The sequence below is a fragment of the Thamnophis elegans genome, chromosome 4, assembly GCF_009769535.1.
Source record: "Thamnophis elegans isolate rThaEle1 chromosome 4, rThaEle1.pri, whole genome shotgun sequence".
NCBI classification, from domain to species: domain Eukaryota; kingdom Metazoa; phylum Chordata; class Lepidosauria; order Squamata; family Colubridae; genus Thamnophis; species Thamnophis elegans.
Window position 1 is genome coordinate 141,737,978 of NC_045544.1, and position 25,758 is coordinate 141,763,735.

At 49.1% G+C, this 25,758-nt stretch overlaps 1 protein-coding gene across 2 annotated transcripts; it reads left to right on the forward strand.

The window, feature by feature from the left end:
* The first annotated feature begins 3,966 nt into the window (after positions 1–3,966).
* ERAL1 (Era like 12S mitochondrial rRNA chaperone 1) lies at positions 3,967–23,223 on the forward strand. 2 transcript variants are annotated; one of them, XM_032216746.1, is made up of 10 exons: positions 3,970–4,403; positions 8,899–9,026; positions 13,438–13,515; positions 13,990–14,036; positions 14,333–14,394; positions 14,533–14,645; positions 18,505–18,771; positions 20,872–21,021; positions 21,110–21,190; positions 22,429–23,223. In XM_032216746.1, exons 1-10 carry the CDS (start codon positions 4,061–4,063, stop codon positions 22,549–22,551), a joined length of 1,392 nt encoding a protein of 463 aa, XP_032072637.1. In that variant the 5' UTR covers positions 3,970–4,060; the 3' UTR covers positions 22,552–23,223. The 2 variants fall into 2 exon arrangements, with proteins under 2 accessions (XP_032072638.1, XP_032072637.1); XM_032216747.1 differs by lacking the exons at positions 21,110–21,190; positions 22,429–23,223 and having other exon boundaries at positions 3,967–4,403; positions 18,505–18,775.
* The last annotated feature ends 2,535 nt before the right edge of the window (positions 23,224–25,758 follow it).

Consider the following 25,758-nt stretch of genomic DNA (forward strand, 5'->3'; position numbering starts at 1 on the left):
ATAACAGTCAACCTGTCATTGCAGGATGTAAGCTGATTATTATGATTGGCCAGATGTTTAGCCTGGATTTGCCAATTTTATCCACCCAGCCAGTCCTTCCCAAGGATCTGGGATTAGGCTGGTGTTCTTTGATCATTTAAATGCAGCCCAGAATAACAACAGAATAACAGAACTAGAAGGGGCCTTGGAGGTCTTCTAGTCCAACCCCCTGCTCAGGCAGGAAACCCTAGACCATTTCAGACAAACAGATGTCCGATCTCTTCTTAAAAACCTCCAGGGATGGAGCAGCTACAATTTCTGGTGGCCAGCTGTTCCACTGGTTAATTGTTCTCACTGTCAGGAAATTCCTCCTTAGTTCCAGGTTGGCTCTCTCCTTGATGAGCAACAGAATAGCAGCATAGCAGAATAACAGAGTTGGAAGGGACCTTGGAGGTCCTCTAGTCCAACCCCCCCTGCAGTCCCCAGGCTTACACCAACAGGAAAGACTTAAGCATTTTTGAGGCTCACCTTATCAAGGGGAGCAGCTACATTTCATGCATGGAGGGAGGGGTGAAAGTGGGGGTGCAGGCGAGGGGAAGGGGCTGCGAACACCACTGCCCTGCGAAAGGACCACGTGGCGTGTCAGCGAAACCGTTACCATTACTGAGTTTAGTAATGGTAAGGGTTCTTCTGCCGTGCCAGATTATCTCCTTCCAGTACTCCGAAGACAAGAAGACGCCACCTGGCCTCGGAAGGACCCCGAAGCCCATCATCCTGTGCAAAAATAAAGCATGGCCCCAAGTCCTCCCGACTCTGCTGCCTGTTGTTCTTATGGGGCGTGGGGGCCCTTGGGGTTGGTCAAAAGTCCAGCTGGGACGGTCTGCCTCGACCCTGCCCCGGTGGGATGCGACTGGACTGGGTGGGCAAAGAGGGACCCTCACCCACCAAGGACAGGGGTCCTTTCCATTAATCTGCCGTACGGACACTTAATTTGGTGTTTTTAAGACAGAGACCAAAGAAGAATTCCAATGTAGACGCCGAGGCTTTTAATTAATAAAGTTTTAAAAAGTTTTATTGGGATTTTATCCAGGAGGGGGGAGGGGGATCGGGGGTCCTACTCAGCCTCCTCTGCTGGGAGGGGGGAAAGATTTGGGGTTCCCTGCCAGGCAGGTGTTCCGAGAAGGCAGGAAGGACCACCTCACAGGGTTTCTTTGGGGCACTTTGGCTGTGTTTATAATGAGAGGAGGGGGCAATTGTATGCCACTTGGCAGGGGGCCCCAGAGCAGCCCGGTTCCCCCCAAATGCCCCGGGTCCCTTCTGTTGGGTGGGGGCTGATGGCAGGCCCAGACCTCTAGAGCAGGGGTCTCTAACCTTAGCAACTTTAAGACTTGTGGACTTCAATTCCCAGAGTTCCTCAGCCATGACCCCTGCATAGCCCCATGGAAGTCTGAGAGCAGCCGATCTATATACATATAAACCAAATACCACTCACGCATCATCACAAAATCTCCAGAACCATAAAGCCTACAAACTTGAAATTGGGGATGTACAGTATGTTCCTCTTGGCTTCTAGTTGCTCCCTAAGAAAGGATTTTTCAAAATGACCATCAGATCATTAGTATTTTTTATACAGTATTATATTAATCTGATGCTAAGGAGTTCTACTCCCCCTCCCCACCTGAAAAGAACTCTGTTCCAACTGCCAGTTGCCTCAGATTGCATTACCTCAGCTCAAACTGGCAGCCTTTCCACGCCTTCACTCAGGAGCGGCCTGGGGCTCCTTACACTACTAAACGTCGGCACATCACCAAAATGTCTACGCCTTCCACCTATGGAACTGCTTCCGGACTCAAGGCGGCGGGAACGATATTCCCTTATGTCCGTGATGGCGAACCTATGGCATGTGAGCCCAAAGTGACACGCGGAGCCATGTCACCCAGCATGCGCGGCCTTTCCTGTTTGTCTTCTGGGTTCCTGGTGCGCATGCGCACTCAACGATCAGCTGTCCTTCGTGCAAGCGGCAGTGCCGAAAACCGGTTTGTGCATGTGTGCCGGACAGCTGATTGTTGGGTGCGCATGCACACCAGAACCTGCAAATTTGGCTTTTCCGGAGCACGATCCCTTCTTGCACACGGCTGTGTCGAAAACCAGCCCGTGCATGGGCGCCGGCCAGCTGACTGTCAGGCGTGCATGCGCACTAGACCCCAGAAGTTCAGCTTTTCCAGAGCACGGCCGCACGAGGTTCTCCATCACTGCCGTATGTGTTTCAATCACCGACAATCGCTGAGCCAATGGATTGTCAACCGAATTCCTCCTGCATAGCCCGATCGCATAGTTTTGTCGTGGGTATCCAGCTAGTAGAGTACATGCTCTTGTACAGGAACAGGTAGCTCAAGGGCCAGGCCCAAGAGAAGGTATAAATACACCCCATCTTCTCTCTCCACTCCATGTGCTCAGCTGGACCTCAAACCCACGTGGCCCCGTCCCATCAGTAAACCCTCTTTCCGATCAGCCTCCATGTTGTTTCCAGAGTCTTCCTCCCCACTTGGAACTGAGCCAACGAGAAGAATAGGAAAAGGGAAGTTGCTGTTGTTTCCAAAAAGGAGATGCTCGATTTCAATATATTAACTGGAACCGCTACCAACTGCTTTGATGTTATGCACGAGCCAAGAGGTAAAAGCCAGCGGTTGGGAAACCACAAGACCAGCCAGCCCGAGTGCCGGTTGGAACCGCAAGCAGAAGGAAGAAGGGAAATAACCACCGAGACTCTCTGCTAGGAAAACACAGGCCGTGGTTAAGGGAGCAGGAGACGCATGGACCACATCAGGTGGGTGTTTTAATAGGATGTTCCGCTGAACAGGGGAGGGGGGAGGGAGTGAACCTGTGCAGGGGAGTGAAAAGTGGGTAGAGCAGTGTTTCTCAACCTTGGCAACTTGAAGATGTCCGGACTTCAACTCCCAGAATTCCCCAGCAGTGGTTAGGACAGTGTTTCTCAACCTTGTCAACTTGAAGATGTCCGGACTTCAACTCCCAGAATTCCCCAGCAGTGGTTAGGACAGTGTTTCTCAACCTTGTCAACTTGAAGATGTCCGGACTTCAACTCCCAGAATTCCCCAGCAGTGGTTAGGACAGTGTTTCTCAACCTTGTCAACTTGAAGATGTCCGGACTTCAACTCCCAGAGTTCCCCAGCCAGCATTCGCTGGCTGGGGAACTCTGGGAGTTGAAGTCCGGACATCTTCAAGTTGACAAGGTTGAGAAACACTGGGGTAGAGGCTTCCTTCTGGGTCCACCTTTTGTGTCAATCAAATTCTTTGCTGCTTTCAAGTCACTGTCTCGGGTAGTTCCACGTGCGAACTTGGAGGACAGGAGGAAGTGGAATGCGGGAGGGGGCGGGGGGGGGGCTCCAGAGAATGGCCCAGCCCTTGGGACACTTGAAAGAAAATAGCCAGGGCACAAAAGGGGCCTCCCCCCTGTTCCCCCCCCCCCCCCCCGCCCGTGGAGATCAAACAGGGTGTGGAACTCAAAGGGCACTTTGTGCATGCTCAGAGGACCTGGAGAGAGACCCTCCCAGCTCCATGGAGGTGAGCGCAATGGCACTCTGTATATGCTCAGAGGAACTGAAGGCCGGGGTGGGTGGGTGGGTGGAGAGGAGCACAAAGACCGCTGAAGCTTTTGAAGCTCTTGGACCAAGCAAAACAAAACAGACCCGCCCAGCTCCCTAGAGATCAAAGGCTCCGAAATGCAAGGGCACTCTGCATATGCTCAGAGGAACTGAAGGGCAGCGGGGCTTATTCCCCCCATCACGTGACACCGCAGTCCCAGCACACGCGCTCCCAACTCAAGCAGGCGTTCTGCGCATGCTCGGGGGCGGCGGCGGCCTGTGGCATGGAAGGGCACAAAGCAGAAAGCACCGCCGCCACGCCTCCTCTTAGGCCCCGCCCACGACGCCTCTGCGCGGCTCCCCGCGTCGCTCTACCCGCCGCTCGTCTCTGTGGTCGGCTCCTTCCGCTTCCCCAGCGCCGCGAGAGCCAAGATGGCGGCGCAGGGAAGCGAGGGCGCTTGGTGAGGTGCTGGGTCGCCATGGCGACGGCGGCGGCGGCGCTGGGCTGGCGGGCCTTAGGCCTGGCCGCGCGTCGGGCCCGGCTCCTCCCGGCATCCTCCCCTAGCCTGGAGCCGGCCTTTTCCCGGGCCCTGAGCCTGCGGAACTCGCGGCTGCTGGGTGCGAGGAGGCAGGAGGCAGGCCGGGCTTGCGGGCGCTCCGACCCTCCGGGGACCGGCGGCCGCATGGAGCCCGTCTGGGCCACTCCGCCTCGTCTGCAGAGGCGCGAGTCCGCGCTGGATCACCTGGCCGGGATCGCCCCGGGAGAAGCGGGGGAGCCGTCTCTGGGGGGGCCGGTCGCCCCTCCCGCCTGCGCCTTTCACGGTAGGCCTCGACCCTTGGTGGGGGGGGGGTCCATGGGGGGGGTCCCTGAGGCAGGCCTCGCTTCCCCTCTTGGCTCGGAAGGAGGGTTTCCCCAGCCCGTCCTTCTGCAGGCAGTCCTCGACTTACATCCGTTCGTTTAGTGACCGTTCGAAAGTCCCAGGAAACCTTTTCTGTAATCTGGGCAAGAAAGATTACAGGCAGCCCTCGACTTACATCCCTTCGTTTAGTGACCGTTCAACGTTACAACTGCGCTAAAAAAAACTGACTCAGGGCCCTGTTTCACACTTATGACCGTTGGGCCTTCCCTGTGGTCGCGTGATGCTTGGCAACCGACTCATAGTTATGACAGCTGCAGCGTCCCGTCCCCCCCCGTGGTCACGTGATCAAAATCCGGAGGATGCTTGCCAACTGTTTCGTATTTATGACCGTCGCAGGGTCCACGTGGATCCCCTTTTGCGGCCTTCAGGCAAGCAAAGCCAGATTCACTTAACAACCGTGTTCCTGACTCACGAACCGCAGGGATTCGCTTAACAACTGTGGCAAGGAAGGTCGTAAAAAGTTGAGGCAAAACTCACTTCACATCCGCCCCGCTTAGCAACATAAAACTATGGTGCTCCATTGTGGCCGCATGTCGGGGGCTGCCTGTAATCCCGATAGTCACGATGGCTTCAAGGGGAGGGTGGGGAAGGCAGGTTGCTTTGGGAAGGACAGAACGAACCCCACCTGGGGAGCCACCCTGTGGCCCAGCTGTAGGAATAAGTGGGCAGTTACTAATTACATATTCTTAAATATATATATATATATATGTTATATTTGTGCTGATAAATAAAGGGAGACTGGTATAGATCTATTTCAAGCTATTTAGCTCTCATCAGCTAGCCATACCCTTACTGGGATTCGAACTAGCTGATGAGAGCTAAATAGCTTGAAATAGATCTATACTAGTCTCCCTTTATTTATTTATCAGCACAAAATGCAACACAAATGTAACAAAGGCAACAGTAAAAATATTGGGTTTCTGTCGTGATGGACTCTTGTGACGAGCCGATTGACAGATAATGGAAGCAGGAAGCTTCCTCCCATAATTGGGGCATACCAGGGGTTGTGACACTAAATATATATATATATGTAGGTCTCTAGTTATTCAGGTTTTCTCCCGCGGGAGAAAACCCAAATAACTAGAGACCTACATACTAACACCCGCGAAAACCTCAGAAAACACACACACACACACCACATATATATATATATATACATATATATATACATACATACATAGATACATACATACATATATATATATACATACACACACACACACACACACACACATATATATATATATATATATATATATATATATATATATGTTTTATTTGTGCTGATAAATAAAGGGAGACTAGTATAGATCTATTTCAAGCTATTTAGCTCTCATCAGCTAGCCTCACATCCCAAAACAGCACTGAGAGGGGGGGGGGGAGCCTCCTGCTTGAGTAGGAGATTGGACTACTAGGAGATCTTCAAGGCCCCTTCCAACTCTGTTATTCTGTACTCTTGTTTGTGTGTGAGAGAGTATGTCTGTACACGCACGCACGTATGTGTGTGTGCATGTGTCAGGCGCGACTTCATTTAATAATCAGGAAAGACACCACTCAACTCCATTTGTTTGAAATTAAGTGTACTTTTACTAATTATAAATGAACAGTAACAGCGAAGCTAAGCTGAGTCTGGATAAATGGGCGCGAAAGCGAAGAATATCATGTATAGTTCAATCCCCTCCCCTTGGCACCCCAGTCCATAGTCCAATTATAATTCACCCAACTGTCAGGTGGGAGATATCTTCAAAAAACCTCATCAGGGTGGAATGCCAGACAGTTAACCTTGGTGGGAAACTCCCTTCCTCCACATGCGCAGTAAGATGGTCAGGACAGCGTCTAGAATCTTCCTCCAGCACATAACGATTCCCCTCCCAAATACCATGCCCCTCCCTCCCCGTTTCAATGGCAGCCGAAGCAGCAGCAAAGCAGAGGCTGACATCCGGCCCTCCTCCAGAAAAGGGCGGTCAGACCTGCAGAAACGAAAAGAACACAAACAGACCGACAGACAACAACACATGAAAGAGAGAAAGGGTAAGGGGAGAAAAACAAAAGAAAGGAGACTGGCGAACCATCAGGGCTTGTCAGGATAGGCAGAGTAGAACTTGCGGAGCAGACGAGGCGCCTGGACATGGGATCCGTCAACCCATTCGGTGTGAGACGGGGGGAAATGCTTCCAAGCCACCAGGTACTGGACACGGTTCCGCCGCTTGCGAGAGTCCAGAATCTCACGGATCTTCCGAGAGCAGGGTGGTGGTGGTGGAGGAGCGGGTTGGGCCAGTTTGACGCGGCAATTCACAGCACGATGCCCCTCCTTTCCACAGCGGAAGCAAGCATAACCTCCCCTGCCCTCACTTCTTGGGCGGGGGGGTTTAGGGGGTGCTGGTGGGGATTTCTCAACTTCTCCCTCTTCCATGCAACGAAGCCTGATTAAGCCGAACTCAATGTCTGCAGCGTTTTCATACCAAGCTTCCAAACGACAGGGAAGGCGTCTGTTTATGCATTGCTGGTACACATCTTCATCCAAGCCATAAACGAATATATCCAGCAAGGCCTCTTCCGACCACCCCGTCATATAGGCCGACAACGCCTGGAATTCCTGCACATAGTCAGGCACAGTTTTCTTTCCCTGTTTGAGGGCCATAAATTTCCGCTTAACGCGACGCTCGGTCAAAGGGTCGAAGAACCTTCTCCTCATGGCTGCCATAAATTCATCAAAATTCCTCAGGAGAGGGGAATTGCTATTATGTAGTCCGACCATCCAGTCGGCTGCTTTCTTCTCCAAGGCCATCAACACCATTCTCACTTTCGTTTCATCTGTCTCTAAATCAGGCCCATATATTTCCATATAATTCCAGACCTGACAAATAAACAGCCCGAGACCTCTGGGGTCTCCATCATACTTTACGCTTAAGGGTGGGACCTTAGCCATCCGGCGTCGCCTGGGCCCCCCCCTTGCCTTCGGAATGTCTCTAGCCGCAGGGGGGGAGGCTGGTTCTGGGTCTTCTTGCACACATCCCCCTTCGGCCCCTCCAGTCTCCCTTACGCCATGCATTGAGTACCTTTTCTCCAGCTCCTCTGTGGGCTCCCTTTCCACAGCTCTCCCCCGAATCCGGCGTTCGCTCCCTGCCTCTTCGAGGAGCCTCGTGGCGTGGGAGATTTTGTAGTCTTCCTCTCCAGAGCCACTCCAGTCAGCCGCTGGTTCGTTCTTTGGCGTCCTCCTCGCGACTCCAGCTTGTAATTCCTCAGGTTCCTCTCTCTGTCCCACACCCCAAGTCCATCTGGGACGGACGGCAGGTTCTTCCACCCTCAGCTCGGCTAGCCTTTCCGTTAGAGATGGTCCTGCCGTTGCACCCTGGTCTTCCTCCTGGTCGCTTTCATGCGAAGACATTTCCTTTTCTTCCTGCGAGGGCACCCCCCTCGGTAGTTGTTCCCTCCGGGTTGGGTGCGAGGTCAGATTCAGCTTATAATAATCAGGAAAGAAACCACTCAACTCCATTTGTTTGAAATCAAGTGTACTTTCACTAATTACAAACGAACAGTAACAGCGAAGCTGAGATGAATCTGGTTAATTAGGCGCGAAAGCAAAGAATATCATGTATGGGTCAATCCCCTCCCCTTGGCACCCCAGTCCATGGTCCAATTATAATTCACCCAACTGTCAGGTGGGAGATAACTTCAAAAAGCATCACCAGGGTGGAATGCTGGACAGTTAACCTTGGCGGGAAACTCCCTTCCTCCACATGCGCAGTGAGATGGTCAGGCCAGCGTCTCGAAACTTCCTCCAGCACATCATGATTCCCCTCCCAAATACCATGCCCCCCCCCTCCCCGTTTCAATGGCAGCCGAAGCAGCAGCAAAGCAGAGGCTGACAGCATATGTGTGTGTGCGCACACACACACACACACACACCATACAATTATGTTGTGCCCAGGGTCACCTCTGTCACTTGGGAAATGGAATAACTAAATAAACAGCCAATTGGTGAAGGCGCCAGATTAGAAACCAGGAGACTGTGAGTTCTAGTCCTGCCTTACCAAATGAAAGCCGGCTGGGTGAATTGGAGCCAATCACCAGGAGATGGTGAGTTCTAGTCCCACTTTAGGCAGGAAAGCCAAATGGGTGGATTCGGGCCAGTCCCCCCTCTCTCAGCCTCACAGGGTGATCATCGTGGGGGAAATAGGAGGAGGAAGATGTGTTGAATGTGCTCGCTGACTTCATATGTTTGTGACCATCGTAAAGACGGGATATGAACAAATAAGCACATCTTTTCCGTGCGTTCTGCGGGGGTCGGGGTGCAGGAGAAAGGCATAATGTTTAGAGCGTGGAAACCCCTCCCGAGCCGGAATCCCTCCTGGTGAAAATCCCTCCCCCCCCCAACCTTTACCTTGTTCCTGCAGGTGATCACAAGTCCTTGATGTCCCACCGCCCAGATCAGCCGGAGAACCCCAAAGTCTTGAGAGTGGCCATTATCGGGGCTCCCAACGCCGGCAAGTCCACCCTGTCGAACCAGCTGCTCGGACGGAAGGTAACGGCACGGGGCTTGGATTCTTGTCAGCCTGTTAACACTCGTTTAGTGGCCATTCAAAGTTACAACGGCACCGAACAAAGGGATTGACAACCATTCCTCTCACTGAACAACTGTGGCGGCATCTCCGCGGTCCCTGGTGACCTTCCCAGCTAACTTCTGACGAGCAAAATCACTTGGGGAAGCCTGATTCACTTAGGGAGGAGAGCCTTCTCTGTGGCTGCTCCGACCCTCTGGAACGAGCTCCCTGTGGAGATTCGAACCCTCACCACCCTCCAGGCCTTCCGCAAAGCCCTCAAAACCTGGCTGTTCCGACAGGCCTGGGGCTAAAGAGCTGTTGCCCCCGTCTCGAATGGTATGACTGTTGTGAGTTTTTAAATTATGTATTGTTATGCTTGCTGTCTTCTAAATTTTTTTGTCTGTATCCCCCTTCCCCGGTTTGAGTTGTGAGCCGCCCTGAGTCCCCTTCGGGGGAAAAGGGCAGCATATAAATGCAATAAACTGAACTGAACTGAACTGATTCACTTAACAACCCTGGCAAGAAGGGTGGTAAAATTGCATGCGACTCACTTAACCCACCTTGCCTAACGCTGGAAATTCTGCCCCCAATTCTGGTTGTAAGTTGAGGACTAAAGTATAAATGCTACTCTTCAGGCCTTACTGTATAAAACGTTCGGAGTTGGCATTATTATTGTACAATTGTATCACAGCGGCCAGTTGTTTCGCCGGATTTGGCATTGGTTACTAGTCGGGCCCCACCCAGGGGCCTAGGACGTCGTAACGTATTTTCGTAATATGCGTGCAGATCCAAGCAGTGCGGCTTTTTGCATTTGACTGATGGTGATTTTGTCAATTTTTAACTGTTTTAAATGTAATTCCAGTGCTTTTGGAATAGCACCCAGTGTGCCAATTACCACTGGAATTACCACTGCTGGTTTGTGCCATAGTCGTTGAATTTCGATTTTTAAGTCCTGGTATCTTGCGATTTTTTCATGTTCCTTCTCGGCGACCCTGCTATCACCTGGTATTGCGATGTCTATGATTGTGACCTTATTTTTCTCAACCAGTGTGATGTCTGGTGTATTATGCGCCAGTATTTTGTCGGTTTGTATACGGAAATCCCACAAGATCTTGACCATCTGATTTTCGGTGACTTTTTCAGGCTGATGTTCCCACCAGTTTGTTGCTGTTTTAATATTATAATTTTTGCACAAATTCCAATGGATCATTTGTGCTACTGAATTGTGCCGCAATTTATAATCAGTCTGCGTGATTTTTTTACAGCAGCTGAGTATGTGATCAACAGTTTCATCAGCTTCTTTGCAAAGTCTGCATTTGGCATCATCAGAGGATTTTTCGATTTTGGCCTTAATGGCATTTGTGCGGATAGCTTGTTCTTGCGCAGCCAGGATTAGTGACTCTGTTTCTTTCTTTAATGTACCTGTTTTTAACCATAACCAAGTTTGTTCACTGTCCACTTTATCTTTTATTTTTTCCAGAAATTGACCATGCAGTGCTTTGTTCTGCCAACTCTCCATTCTTGATTTTATCACATCTTTTCTGTATTCTTGTTTTGTCTGTTGGGCCTTCAGTAGATTTTTGTTCTTTACTTCGATTAATAGATGTTCTTGAGTGTCTTTTAAATAATCAGCCAGTGCATGTTTTTCTTCTTCAACTGTTTGCTTCACTTGTAATAATCCTCTGCCACCTGATTTTCGGGGCAGATATAGTCTATCAGTATCACCACGTGGATGTAAACTGTAGTGTATTGTCATTAGTTTCCTGGTTTTTCGGTCCAAAAGGTCCAAATCAGCTTGTGTCCAGTTAACTATGCCAGCTGTGTATCTTATAACTGGTATTGCCCAGGTATTTATGGCCTTGATTGTATTTCCACCATTCAATTTAGATTTTAAAATTTTCCTAACTCTGTTGGTGTACTCTCGCCTGACAATAGTTTTTACTTCTCCATGCTTGATGTTATCCAACTGCAGAATGCCTAAGTATTTGTAGGCTTCATTTTCTTTGCATTTAATTAGTTGGCCATTGGGCATTTCAATTCCCTCACATGCAGTGATTTTGCCCCTTTTTATGGATACAGTGGCGCATTTTTCCATGCCAAACTGCATTGAAATATCGGTGCTGAATACTCGGACTGTATTTGTCAATGATTGGATTTCTATTTCTGACTTTCCATAGAGTTTCAAATCATCCATATATAGTAAATGCGAAATTTTTTCAGCTTTTTTGGCTGTTTGGTAGCCTAATTTCATTTTTTTTAAGATTACTGATAGTGGGATCATTGCGATGATGAAGAGAAGAGGTGAAAGTGAATCACCCTGGAAAATTCCTCGCTTGATATTAACCATTCCGTAGCTCTCATTCCCTACTGCCAACTCAGTTCTCCATTGTTTCATTGCCTTTTCAGTAAAGGATGTAATATTTTGCTAATGCCAGTTGTTTCTAAGCATTTATGATCCAACTATGTGGCAGTGAGTCAAATGCCTTTTTGTAATCAATCCAGACCATATTCAAGTTCGTTTTTTCTGTTCTTACAATTTTCTAATATCATTTTATCAATTAGAAGCTGATCTTTTGTGCCCCTGCTCCTTCTTTTGTTGCCTTTTTGCTCTACTGGCAAGATGTTGTTTGTTTCCAAATAATCCATCATGTTATCTGCAATAATGCCTGTGAGTAATTTGAAGGTTGTTGGTAAGCATGTTATTGGTCTATAGTTTTCAGGTGTTGTTCCTTTAGTTGGATCTTTCTGAATCAAGTATGTTTTCCAGTTGTCAACCATTCATCAATTTGGCCCTTTTGTAAAATTTCATTCAGTTGCCTGGCCAATATTGCATGTAAACTGGTCAGATATTTGAGCCAGAAACCATGTAATTGGTCCTTTCCAGGTGATGTCCAATTCTTTACCTTTTTAACTCGATTTTTGATCATCTCAGTTGTTATTTCTAATACTTGCATTTGTTTGTTGCCAATGCTTTTCTCAAAGTCATGTATCCACTTTGCTTCCTTGTTGTAGTCCTTTGCATTTTCCCACAATTCTTTCCAGAATTCAACTGTGGCCTGCTTTTCTGGTTTTTCACTTTTGGTGTCACCATTCACATTAAGACTTTGATAAAAACGCCGTTGGTCTGATCGAAATTGCTGATTTTGTTTATATTGGATGATTCGTGCCTCATATCTTTCAATTTTTCTAGCTGTTGCTGTTATCTGCTGTTTTACAATCTCTACAGCTTCATTGATGTTTCTTGTATCCAATCTATATCTTCTGATTAGCCGATCTGTGATTTTGTTGTTTTTAAGCCGTTGCTCATGCATGTTCTTTAAGTTACTAGCATCTGCCCTTAATTTTTTGATTTTTTGTTCTAGACGGATTTTCCACTTTGGCTTTGATGCTTTTTCTGTTGTGTGACTAGGTACTTTAATTTTAATGCCTAGTTCGTTAGTGACTATTACAGCTGCGCTGTACATTAACTGGTTTGTTTCCAAGATGGATCCCGGTTCAATTGTTGAAAACACTGCATTAACCATTTTCATGATAGGGGCCAAAATTTTCTTAGGCACAGTTTTTAGTGATGGTAAACGTTGCCTTTCCTCATTAAGCAGAAAATGCTCCATGATCTTATCCTTCAATTCTTTTTGTTTTTGAGTTAGTTCATCAGTTGGTTCAGTGATAACTGGTTCTAGTGGTGGTGATGTTATTTCCTCCCTGAGAGCTTCTTCTGGGAGTTCTACTATAGTGTCTTTAGTTGTGTCTTGAATATCAGTTATTTCCGCTTGTGATATTGTTTTTTGGGTTTTGCAATTTGCCTGAATTTCCTCATGTTCAACTTCACTAAACACTTTATTCCGTATAATAAATCGCCTTTGATCTGCTAGTCGTTGTTCACTAACATTTGAATCTGGATATTGTTGTTTCCATAATTCATACATTCGCTTTAAATATCCTCTTTTTTCTGGCTCTGAGTTGTAGTAACAGGCCATTATGGCACGGTTTTCATCTGCACTATATTTTTGTCGTTTTGTTGGCTGGTCCACTTGTAGCCCACTTGTCGACGGATGTCCAGGGACCCCAACATCCGCCGCGGCCCTTGTTAACCCGCGCGACGACCGATGCGGTATGGAATTCTTATTCGTTTTTTTCACCATATTGTATGGGTTGGCGGGGGTTTTTTTTACGGGACCAGATGCCAACCTGATCCCAACCTTCCTCCTTTCTCATCCGGGCTTGGGACCGGCAACGGCGGAGTTGCGGTATGGAATTCTTATTCGTTTTTTTCACCATATTGTATGGGTTACTCTTCAGGCCTTACTGTATAAAACGTTCGGAGTTGGCATTATTATTATTATTATTATTATTATTATTATTATTATTATTATTATTATTATTATTTTGCAGATCCTGGCGGTCTCCAGGAAGGTGCACACAACAAGGTGCAACGCTCAAGGCGTCCTCACAGTGGAGGATACGCAACTGGTGAGTGGTCATAACAATGAGTTTGGACTGTTTTTCTTTCAATGTGGAAAGATGGGCATGCTGCCGGAGTCATAACTCTGAAAACTTCGAATGGTCACTAAGAATGGGTCTAAGTAGAGGACTACCTGTGGTTCAAGCGACCGTCTTAGGTCGAGGACTGCGTGTAGCAGCTTCCAACTATGCGGATCACCAAGGGAGGCAGCCTCAGGTGCTGAGGAAGAGACTTTTCGGGTATCCAAAGGATCGCATTGTGGATCCTTCCCGTTCTTTTCTCCCTGACCCGTTCAGAAGACATGGCTCTCCTGACCAAAATGCAAACACCAATTTGCAGGGAATAGCTTGACTGCCCAGGTTCTCCCTCCCTCCTGAAGGCTGGTCAGTGTGACAGCTGAAGGCGCCCAGGATAGATTGTCACAAAAATAAGGGAAATATTGTCCTGATTTGAACATGCTTAACTTCCTCTTCTCTCCCTAGATTATCTTGGACACCCCTGGCCTCACCACCGCTGCCAAGGGCAAAAGGTAGGGAGGAGTCTAGACCAGGATTGCCCAGCCTCGGCCACACGAAGGCTTGGGGACTCCCAGAATCCCCCCACTCAGTATGCTTCTTAGAGGGGCGGACTTCCACTCCCAGAGTTCCCCAGCCATGGAAGTCTGCAAGTCTTAAGTTGCTGTGGTTAGACACCTGCTCTGGACAGGGGGTCTCGTGTGTGTGTGTGTGTGTGTGTGTGTGTGTGTGTGTACGCGCGCGCACATAAGGGAGGGGGAGGGAGATTGATTCACTTTATGACAGAAGCTTTCCCTGTCTCCCATTTCAGACACAACCTGGAGAAGGCCATGCTGTCCGACCCATTCAACAGCTTGAACGATGCAGATGTAGGTGAGGATTTGGCCCGCGTTCGTCAGGCGTCGTTCCCTGGTTTCCTTCCGGTGAGGAGGTGGAGGTGGCAGGGCTGCCCCTCTGGATTCCCCCCTTGCACCACCACCCCCCAACCTCCCTTTCCTCCCTTTCCTTCAGTGCTGGTCCTGGTGGATGTTTCCGATCGCCACACCCGCCACCAGCTTCACCCGCAGGTGCTTCGCTGCCTGAAGCAGTTCCCGCAGGTGCCCAGCCTCCTTGTCTTGAACAAGGTGAGTTTGTTGGGCTATAACTTCGGCCTGGGGAGGGGGGGGGAGTGACTGCAGAACTTTGGGAGGCTCGTAGAGTGCTCCTGGGGTTGTGGGGGTATTTTAGTATTATTATTTTTTTTAGTATTTTATTAAGATTTATAGGCCGCCCTTTTCCCTGAGGGGACTCAGGGCGGCTTACAATCATAGGGAAGGGGGTGAAATGCAAAAACAAACAATATGTGAATAAAATAAAATGATAAAAACACAACTTGCATTCAACACTCAACACTCGGGCGGGGTGAAATTGAAAACCTATCCCCAGGCCTGTTGGGATAGCCAGGTCTTAAGGGCTGTGCGGAAGGCCTGGACGGTGGTGAGGGTGCGTATCTCGACGGGGAGGTTGTTCCACAGGGTCGGAGCTGCAACAGAAAAGGCTCTCCTCCGTGTAGTCGCCAGTCGGCATTGACTGGCGGATGGAATTCGGAGGAGGCCCAGTCTGTGCGATCTAATCGGTCGAAGGGAGGTAATCGGCAGAAGGCGGTCTCTCAAGTACCCAGATCCACTACCATGGGGGTGCCAAAAAAGAGCTTTGCAAAAAAAAGGGGGGTCGTGCAGAGGCTTTGGGAGGCATGTAGAGACCTCCTGGGCACTGTTCCCTCTAAGGTGCGCGGCCGCGCGGCCGCGCACATGGCAAGAAACCCCTGCGCAGAGGTTTCTTTCAAAGCAAACGTGGGGAAGTCCTTTGCAGGCGGCTAGAACTGCCCGCCCGCAAAGGACCTCCCCAAACTTGTTTCAGCGGCAGCCTGGGCGGCAGCGTCACACAGGCTGTGGAAGGAGCGGGAGGAGGAGGGAACCAAAGAGAGGCTTTTACCGAGTCTGCGCCCCACAGCCAGGACCGTCCTGGCGCCTCAAGCCGCGTTTCTTCCTGCAAAGCCCTTCTGGCGTCAAGCGGAACTCTCGGGTTGCCCGAAGGGCTTTGCAGGAAGAAACGCGGCTTGAGGTGCAAGGACGGTCCTGGCTGTGGGGCGCAGACCCGGTAAAAGCCTCTCTTTGGTTCCCTTCTCCTCCTCCTCCTCCTCCTCCTCCTTCTTTCTGGAGCCCCTTCCTCAAAGATTTGGTACCAAAGCAATGGCGGTGAGGAAGTTGTGTCTTTTGGATTTTGCACTGTTGTCTTTTCAATGGTTCTCAGACTGGTTGAACCTTTAGCAGCTGGGGTGATATTCTTTACTGTTAAGGTTACAATTGGATGTGTTGGACGAATCTTAAAAGATGAAACTTTTATTAAAACGTTTGACTTAACTAAAAACGTCTTCCTTTTTCTTCTTCTTCTTAAATATGATTTATTTATTTATTTTTACTTCAGAAGTTTGATGACCGTTGTACAAACTAATCCAACCTAAATGTAGAGGAGGAGAAGAAGGGGGGGGATTTAAAAAGAGCAGAGGAAAAAGAAAAGAAAGCATGAAGAAAACATAAAGAAAGGGATGGGAGGGAGGGAGGGAAGGAAGGCACTTTATGTTGAAACAGAAAATATTATATAAGGAAGAAAATGGAAATAACTTAGGAAGGAAGGAAGGAAGGAATTGCACTTAATATTGAAGGAAAAGAGAATGAAGGAAAAATTATTGGAAGGATTGAAAGAAGGAAGGAGGAACAAAGAATTACACTTAATATTGAAATGGAAAAGAAAATATAATGAATGAAAGAAGAAGTATAGGAAGGGAAGGAAGAAAGAAACAAACAAACAAAGACTGTTGAAACAGAAAAGATAATATAAGGAAGAAAATGGAAAGACGTATAGGAAGGAAGGAAGGAAAAAAGGAAGACAATGTTGAAATGGAAAAGAATATAAGGAAGAAAATGGAAAAAAGTATAGGAAGAAAGGAAGAAATGTACTTAATATTGAAACAGACAAGGGAATGAAGGAAAAAATATTGGAAGGATTGAAAGAAGGAAGAAAGAATGGAAGGAACAAAGACAATGTTGAAATGGAAAAGAATATAAGGAAAAAAATGGAAAAATGTTAGGAAGGAAGAATTACACTTAATATTGAAACAGTTGAATATAATGAAGGAAAAGGAAACAGGAATAAGGGAGGGACGGAGGACTTCAGCTCCCAGAATTTCCCTGGCTGAAGAATTCTGGGAACTGAAGTCCACCCCTCGTAAAGTGACCAAGGCTGGGAAAAGAATCCACACTAGTAGGGACAATGCAAGCTATGCTTCACCCCGTCAGTCCATCTTAGCGTGCAAGAAAGACATCAGACAATGCCATAGTTGCTATGGTAGCATTTGGCTATGCGCAGCGATGCTCTCCTGGTCTTTATGGGTGGGAGGGGGGCAGTTGAGCTATGATGCTAATCCCCTCGTGGGAACACAGAGGGTGGGAGAAGAGAACCAAAGAACTTCAAACTCCAAGGTTCTGGAGTGGAGAATAAGGGGATCAACTTTGTCTAAATGATATTGACATATAAAGAACGGTTGTAGGAACTGGGTATGTCCAGTTTGATGAAAAGAAGGACTAGGGGAGACATGATAGCAGTCTTCCAATATCTCAGGGGTCGCCCCAAAGAAGAGGGAGTCAAGCTATTCTCCAAGGCACCTGAAGGCTGGACAAGAAGCAATGGATGGAAACTAATCAAGGAGAGAAGCAACCTAGAACTAAGGATAAATTTCCTGACAGTGAGAACAATTAACCAATGGACCAACTTGCCTCCAGAAGTTGGGAATGCTCCAACACTGGAAGTTTTAAAGAAGATTTTGGATAACCGTTTGTCTTAAGTAGTGTAGGGTTTCCTGCCTAGGCAGGGGGTTGGACTAGAAGACCTCCAAGGTCCCTTCCAATTCTATTTCTATTGTATTCTTTATATTCTATTCTTTCTCTATTCTATTCTAATCTCTTCTGAACTAAATGTTTATCTAGAACTCAAATAAATAGCTGCTTTTTGGTTTTATTTTTTTTAATATTTATCAGTCTCTCTTTTATTCCATACTTCTGGTTGAAAGACTATTCTATGTCATGCTAAACAAATGCATATTCTAGTGGCGGTGGGGGCTCGTTGGCATCTTCAGCAGCAGCCCTGCCTCCTGTGAAAAAACCAAAGATGGAGCAGATCCACGCAGATGACGTTGCTGCAACATGACTGGAGGAGGAATTCTGGGAGTTGAAGTCCACAAGGCTTAAAGCTGTCAGGTTTGAAGACCCCTGGGGTTTTTTTCCTAAAGGGTTAGGGGTGCGAGGGTCTTGTAACTTGACAGCTTTAAGACTTGCACGCTTCAATGCCAGAGTTTCTGAGCCAACATTTGGGTTGCTAAGCAGGACCGTTGTTAAGTGATACTGATATTATATAACACTTTTAATTAAGCGGATACCTTGAATAAACATAACTTTGAGTTTCAAATAATACTGATTTCGTTGTTGTCTTAGGTGACATCTGTGAAAAAAATTCAGGTGCTCAGGCATGAAAATGTGCCGCTCAAACACTATACTTTTCCGCTCACACTGAAAAAAAATTAGAGGGAACATTGCTCCTGGGGGCTGGGGGGGGGGGTTAAAACTGGCCCAGTTTTTGCTCGTTTCTGCCCTCCCCAGTCCCCAGGAACACTTTGCAAGGCTCCCAAATCCTCTGCACGTCCATTTTTGCGAAGGGGCGGGGTTTCAGTAGGCCAAAATGCTGTTTTCAGTGTATAAGACACACCCAGATTTTCACCCTCTCTTTTGGGGGGGGGTGCGTCTTATACTCCAAAAACAGTAAACAAAAAACAAACTCTCAAGGAGGGGGGGCTGGGTGAATCCCTGGGTCTTTTTCAAAGGTCCGTTTTCTGTCTTTCCTTGACTTGCTACGATCCCCGAGGAGCAGCTGACTTGATTTTCCTTCCAGGTGGACCTGGTGAAGAAGAAGGGCCTCCTCTTGGAGCTGGTGGGCGAGCTGACTGAAGGCGCCTTTGGAGGAAAGAAGCTGAGAACCAGGTCTCTGCACAGGCCCCCCAAGAAGGCCCCCGCGGAGCCCCTGGGGAAGGGGCTGGGCTTGGCTTCTGCGAAGGAGAACGAGACCCCGGAGGGCTCCACGCAGCAGAAAGGCTGGCCCGGCTTCCGGGAGATCTTCATGCTGGCTGCTGTGCAGGAGGAGGAGGTGGACACTCTGAAGGCACGTGAGTGACCACTGCCAGGAGGCCAGTGCTCAGATGGCCCTGGGGAAGGGGCTTAGCCAAAAGGCAACGGAGCGTTATAGTTTTCCTTGAAAAGCTTTCGCTTCTCATCCAAGAAGCTTCTTCAGTTCTTCAAGGGGTGTGGGGGGAGAAGGGAAGGGAAGAGACAAGACCGAATAACAGAGTTGGAAGGGACCTTGGAGGGCCTTCTAGTTGGAACCCCTGCTGAGGCAGGAAGCCCTGGAGTCTAGACCCTTTCAGAGAAGTGGTTCTCCTAAATGGTCATCTTAAAAAGCTCCAGTGTTGGAACACCCACAACTTGCAAGGAAGGGAGAAAAACAAAGAAAGGGAGGGAGGGAGGGAAGGGAAAGAGGTAATAGGAATTGGAAGGGAAGAAGGATGGAAAAAGGAAAGAAAGAAAGCAGGAAAGAAAGGTGATGGGAATGGGAAGGAAGGAAGGAAGGAACTCTGAAGACCTGAAGAAGAAGCTTCTCAGATGAAAAGTAAAAGGTTTTCAAACAAATTCTAAAAAACTCCAGTTGCCTTTTGGAAAAGAACCTCTGGGACAACCCTGACCTGTATGATGGAGCCGCTCCATAGACCAGGGGTCTCAAACTCACGTTGTCATGTATCGGGACTTCCCACCCACCCTCCTTCGCTAAACCAGGGATGGGCGTGGCCGGCCTGTGGGGCATCTGGCCCAGGGCTCCCGAGTTTGACACCCCTGCCCTGGCCATTTGAGTGCAATGCTTCACTCCCAGCCTCCCCGCGATTAAACAGAATTGGGGGAGAAGAACAGCAGAGAACGCTTTAGCTTAAAACTGGGTTTTCTTTTCAGTTGGGGGGAATTGCCAGAATCTGGCATTGGAATCATGGCACCTGGACGTCTTTTTGTTTGGGTCGGGGATGTTTCGCTGCTTGTTCAAGTGGCTTTTGTATGCCTAGGCCAGGAGCATCCACACCCCTTGGCAACTCTAAGGCTTGTGGACTTCAACTCCCAGCATTCCCCAACCGTCCATGCTAGGGTGGGCGTGGAGTGGGGGGATTCTGGCCTTAGAGGAAAGATTGAGGAGGAGAGACTCTTCATCAGCTGCCTCCTCGCCTAAGGGCTCTATTCAGGTCAGGTGAGCAGAGAAACCACCCTGGGGGGGGGGGGGGCTTCCCTGGGGTCTCCTTAGCCACCTGGCTCCATCCGAAGAAGCTACTTGGATGAGCAGCAACACATTTGACATAAAGATAAAATAAATCCAGTGACTCTCCTTGCAGACAACTCTACCTGGGTGACTGAGAGTCTTCATCTGTACTGGTAGTCCTTGACCTATGACCTCTTGCTTAGTGACCATTCGGAGTTAACAACAGCACTGAAAAAAGTGACTTATGACCATTTTTCATACTTACGACCGTAGCAGCATCGGCGTGTTCATGTGGTCAAAATTTGGATGCTTGGCAACTGACTCATCCTTTTTTTTTTTTTATCATGCAAACATTCATTTATTTCAGTAATGCAACTTAAAAGGTGAAACTAATATATGAGATAGACTCATTACATGCAAAGCAAGATAGTTCAAGCCATGATTTGTCATAATTGTGATGATTATGGCTTACAGCTCATGGAAACCCCAAATCCACCATCTCAGAAAATTAGAGTATTACATGCAATCAATAAAACAAGGATTGTACATAGAACAATATCGGACCTCTGAAAAGTATAAGCATGCAAATGTACTCAGTACTTGGTTTGGGCCCCTTTTGCAGCAATTACTGCCTCAATGAAGCGTGGCGTAGAAGCTTCTACGCAACTGACTCATCCTTATGACAGTTGCAGTATCCTGGTGCCGTGTGACACCTAAAAACTGTAATGCTTCGCTTAACAACCGTGGCAGGAATGATTGTAAAACAGGGCAAAGCTCACTTAGCACCTGTCTGGCCTACCAACAGAAATTCTGGGCTCAATTGTGGCCATAAGTCGAGGACCACCTGCGTAGGAGGGAAGAGATTCTGGATCCTGCAGAGGAATCCTTGTGCAGTTGGGGGGGGGGTGCCGTACAGGTAGCCCCCTCCACTCCACAGGTGTGAGCCAGGATCCTTTGTGCCCACAGAAATACCTCCTCAAGCAAGCCCAGCCCGGCCCCTGGGAGTACCACAGCGAGGTTCTGACCAGCCAGTCCCCGCAAGAGATCTGCGCTAACCTCATCCGGGCGAGACTCCTGGAACACCTGCCCCACGAAGTGCCCTACCTGGTGACACAGGTGAGCTGCAGCTCCCCAGTGCCCCCTTCGCCCCCCTCCTTGCCCAGCAGATCCATGACAGGCCTCCTGTGGGCTTTATCTCTTCCAGAAAACAGTCCTCTGGGAGGAGGGTCCCGCTGGGGAGCTCCAGATTGTGCAGAATTTGGAGGTCCCGAAGGAGAGATACGTGGTGAGTGTTTGTGTCTGGCGTGTCAGGGTTCCAAAGTAAATCAGAGTCCGAGGCAAAGGATTCCTCAGAGTCCCCATTTATGAAGAGAGCCACGTTGGCACATCTGGGGAAACCCAAATCTGAAGGCTTCCCGGTTTTCCCCACCCAGTTGAAAGTTCAAGATCCTGCCCCCACCCCCACAAGCCCATCCCATGGTCCCATCTTCCACTGCCATTCTGGCAGCTTCCACCCACCCAGTTCCGGTCAGGTGTAGAGACAAAAGATGACCTTGATTTTCTAGAAAGAATGTTGTTATGGCTACATCACATCTAACTCCATACAATTCCCCCCTCCCATTTTCTCACCATAGAAAAATGCATAGTAGAAGAATAGAAAGTGTGGGAGGCCAAAGACCCAAAAGAAAAGATGGCTGCAGGCCTGACAGGAAGTCTATTTATCCTCTTGGGGGTTTAGGGTGTGTGTGTGTGAGAACGCATTTCAATACAATCATCAATTTATTCTATTTCCAAACTGCCCATCTCAGTCAATGACTCTGGCTGGCTTGCAATTCCGAAAGTAGGAAAACAAACAAGCATTTAAAAAATAATATAAAATGCATCAAAAATAAAGACAGGAAATAAACACAGTCACTCATTTAGCGACTGAAGTTACACCGGTACTGAAAAAGAGTGACTCATGATCCTTTTCCACACTTTAGTGACCATCGCCCAGTCCCCAGGGTCAGGTGATCAAAATTCAACTGCTTGGCCACTGACTCAGATCTATGACGGTTGCAGAGTCGTGGCGGGTCATGTGGGTCCCCTTTTGCGACCCTCTGGCAAAGCCACGGGGAAGCCGGGTTCCCTTAACAGCCATGTGACTAACTTAACTGCAGTGACTCACTTAACAAGTGTGGCAAGAAACAAAACTCGATAGACTCACTTTTCCCTGGGCGGTGGGTGCAGCCCACCTGCCACTTGAGCGAGGGAGGGAGGGAGGGAGGCAGGCAGGAAGGAAGGAGACCGGAAGGAATGGGATAGAAAGGGAGGGAGGAAGAAGGTGGGAGGCAGGTGGGATGGAAGAAGGGAGGGAGGTGGGAGAAAAGAAGGAAGGAAGGGAAAGGAGGAGGGAGGAAAGAAGGAAGGTGGGAGGCAGATAGGCAGGAATGAAAGGAAAGAGGGAGGGAGAGTTGGGGGGGTGGGGGGTCCTGGGAAAAGGGGTGAGGGGTTGTCTGACAGGCTCTTCTTCTGCTCCTGCAGAAGATGCTGATTGGCCACCACGGCCAGGTGGTCAGCAAGATCGCCACCGAGGCCGGCTACGACCTGATGAACGCTTTCCTGTGCGATGTGCAGCTGAAGCTCTCCGTCCAGCTGAAGGAATGAGGCCTCCCGCTCACACACAGCCCCCCAGCCCGGATGGATCTCTCTGGATGCTGCTCCGCTCTGGCCAGCGCGCTAACCCGACTGAAGCCCCTCCCCCTCTCTCTTGGGCCAGAGGTGGTGGCAGAAGCGGAGCCCCCTCCTTCCCATCTCAGAGACCCCGAAGGGGCAACGGGCGGATGGCTGGCAGATCTGAGCCAAGGCCACCCTCTTGCGTCCTTGGTTGGCAGGAGAAACCTGGTGCCACCACCTTGTCCCTTTGACTTTTGTGAGCGCTGTACTCTTGCCCTGCCTGGCACGGAGGCTGGAGTCCCCTGCCCTTCCCGCCACTTCTGGCAGATGTTGCCCGCAGCTGGAATAACTTCCTCTCCCCTGCATCCCCTTCGTCAGCAAAGGAATCTCTCTCGGCCCGATGGCAGCTCACCGACGGCAGGCATGTGGTGATGGCGCATACAGTTGGTGCCCCTGTGGTGTCTGGGCGACATATTCCCACCCAGAAGGAGGCGTGGGGAGGGGGAGAGAGACAAGGCCAGGGGTCCGGCCGCTGCCTCCTGGCTACCCCTGCTTACTTGCTCCGTGAGTAAAGTGGTTGCTCCTCAGACGGGCATTGAATTGCAATAAAAGGGGGCTCCTGGTCAAAGAAAGTGTGTGGGTCTCCACTGACCTGGGAAGGGAGGGAGGGGGGCGAAAGAGACAATCCAGAAGAGGCGGTACGGGGAGTCCTCAGTTTGCAACAGTTCATTTAGCTGAGGTGGCGCAGTGGTTAAATGCAGCACTGCAGGCTACTTCAGCTGACTGCAGTTCTGCAGTTCGGCTGTTCAAATCTCACCGGCTCAAGGTTGACTCAGCCTTCCATCTTTCCGAGGTGGGTAAAATGAGGACCCGGATTGTTGTTGGGGGCAAATATGCTGACTCTGTAAACCGCTTAGAGAGGGCTGAAAGCCCTAGGAAGCGGTATATAAGTCTGAAGTGGTATATAAGTCTAACTGCTATTACTATTTAGTGATTATTCAAAATTACAAGGGAAGGAAAAAGGGAGGGAGGGAGGGAAGGAGGAGCGAGAGGGAAGGGAGGAAGGGAACAGGGAGGGAGGGAGGAGACAGGTAGCAGGAAGGGAAGGGTCACCACTTTCCACACAACTGTTGAAGCTTTCCCATGGTCACCTGATCCAAATGCAGACGCTGGGCAACGGACTCATACTTACGACAGTTGCAGTGTCCCGGGCTCACGAATCCCCTTTTGCGAACTTCTGACAAGCCAAGTCAATGTGGGAAGCCAGATTCGCTTTAACAACCGTGTGACCAACTCAACAACTGCAGTGATTCACTTAACAACCGCAGCGAGAAAAGTCGTAAAACGGTGTGACGCTCAACTGCAGAAATTTGGGGCGCTCTTGTTGCCCCTGCAGTCCTCGACTGACGACCTCAGTTGAGCCCCAGGTTTCTGTTGATAAGCAAGCTAGTTGAGTTTTGCTCCATTTTACGACCTTTCCCGCCACAGTTGTTAAGCGAATCGCTGCATCTAGGGGCACACCTGTCGAGTGAATGTGGGTTACCCATTGACTTGGCTTGTCAGGTGCTCAGGCAAAGGGGGGGGGGGTCGCGTGACCCCGGGACCCTGCAGCCGTCATAACAGCAAGTCATTTTCCAAGGGTCTGAATTTCAATTGAGATGCTGCAATAGTCATCAGTGTGAAAAATGTTCATTAAGCCACTGCTGTTAACTGACCGGTCGCTAAATAAATGGTTATAATTTGAGGACTGCCTCTGTTTCATGAGGCTTGTCACACAGGAAGCAGCCTGGGGGGGTCAAGGCTGGCCGGTCCTGCGGCCAAAGGAACCCAGTGCCCAACCTCCCTCCTTAGAAAAAGCCGGCCTTGAAAAGATGCTGGGAATCGTAACTCTGGAGGCCAAGAATTCAAAGTATTGCACTCTGCAGGGCGGATAATCCTTAAGGGTGGCTTTACAAGGGAGCTGCCTTCCAGATAGCCTCCGGCCTCACTTAAGGGGTGTGTGTGTCCGTGTCCCAGATGTGCACAACTGGAATCTGCGGATGCAGAGCTGACTGGATTCAGCTCGTCTTGGTCAGATGTAAAATCTTATTTAATTAATTTATTTATTTAATTAATTTGTATGCCGCCCACTCTCAGAGACTCAGGGCCACATACAAATTAATTAAATAAATAAATATTACAAACAAAGTTAATTTAGGAGAAAATTAGGGGACTGGAGACTAAAACCTATGAAGAACGGTTGCAGGAACTGGATATGTCCAGTTTAATGAAGAGAAGGACCAGGGGAGACATGATAGCAGCCTTCCAATATCTCAGGGGTTGCCACAAAGAAGATTTGGGAGTCAAGCTATTCTCCAAGGCACCTGAGGGCAGGACAAGAAGCAATGGGTGGAAACTAATCAAGGAGAGAAGCAACTTAGAACGGAGGAGGAATTTCCTTGACAGAACAATTAATCAGTGGAACAGAAGTTGCCTCCAGAAGATGTGAATGCCCCAACACTGGAAGTCTTTAAGAAGATGCTGGATAGCCATTTGTCTGGGACGGTATTTTATTTATTTATTGAATTTATAGGCCGCCCAATCCCAAAGGACTCCAGGCGGCTTACAAAGTGAAAGAAAGAAAAATAAAAAAAAGAAGAGAAAAATAAAAAGAATAGTTTAAAATTCCCAACACTCATTCGATCTAATCGGGGCTGGACCTTTACAACAAGGTCAACAGCCCCAGGCCTGCCGGAACAGCCAGGTTTTAACAGCCTTCCTGAAGGCCATGAGAGTGGGCAAGGTCCGGACCTCTGGGGGTAGCTGATTCCACAGGGTCGGAGCAGCCACAGAGAAGGCTCTCCTCCGAATGCTGGCTGGGGAATTCTGGGAATTGAAGTCCGGACATCTTCAAGTTGCCAAGGTTGAGAAACACTGCTTTAAAAGTTGCCCAGTTTGAAGACCTCTGGCTTAGAAGCCAATGCGGAAGTGCCGGAGGGGAGCTTTCAAATCGGGATTTAAAGGCCGGGGCCGCAAGTAAGAAGCTCGGCCTGGTGTCTCCGGAGCCCCCGGAGGGGTTTGGGTGGCGGAAGGCGTCGAGATGTCCCGACTGCGGGGCAAAAGTCTCCCCCCCCCCCGCGCGCGCGTGCGCAGAGTGGCCATTCGGCATTCTGGCTGCAGTTCGCCCGCCGAGACAGAGGGTGGAGCCAGAGCGGCGTT

Excerpts from the sequence above, each read along its gene's own strand:
- ERAL1 (XM_032216746.1), top strand. The coding sequence starts at position 4,061 with ATGGCGACGGCGGCGGCGGCGCTGGGCTGGCGGGCCTTAGGCCTGGCC. Across the intron at positions 13,516-13,989 it reads CAGTGGAGGATACGCAACTG|ATTATCTTGGACACCCCTGG; the intron begins GTGAGTGGTCAT and ends TTCTCTCCCTAG. Across the intron at positions 21,022-21,109 it reads TGCCCTACCTGGTGACACAG|AAAACAGTCCTCTGGGAGGA; the intron begins GTGAGCTGCAGC and ends TATCTCTTCCAG.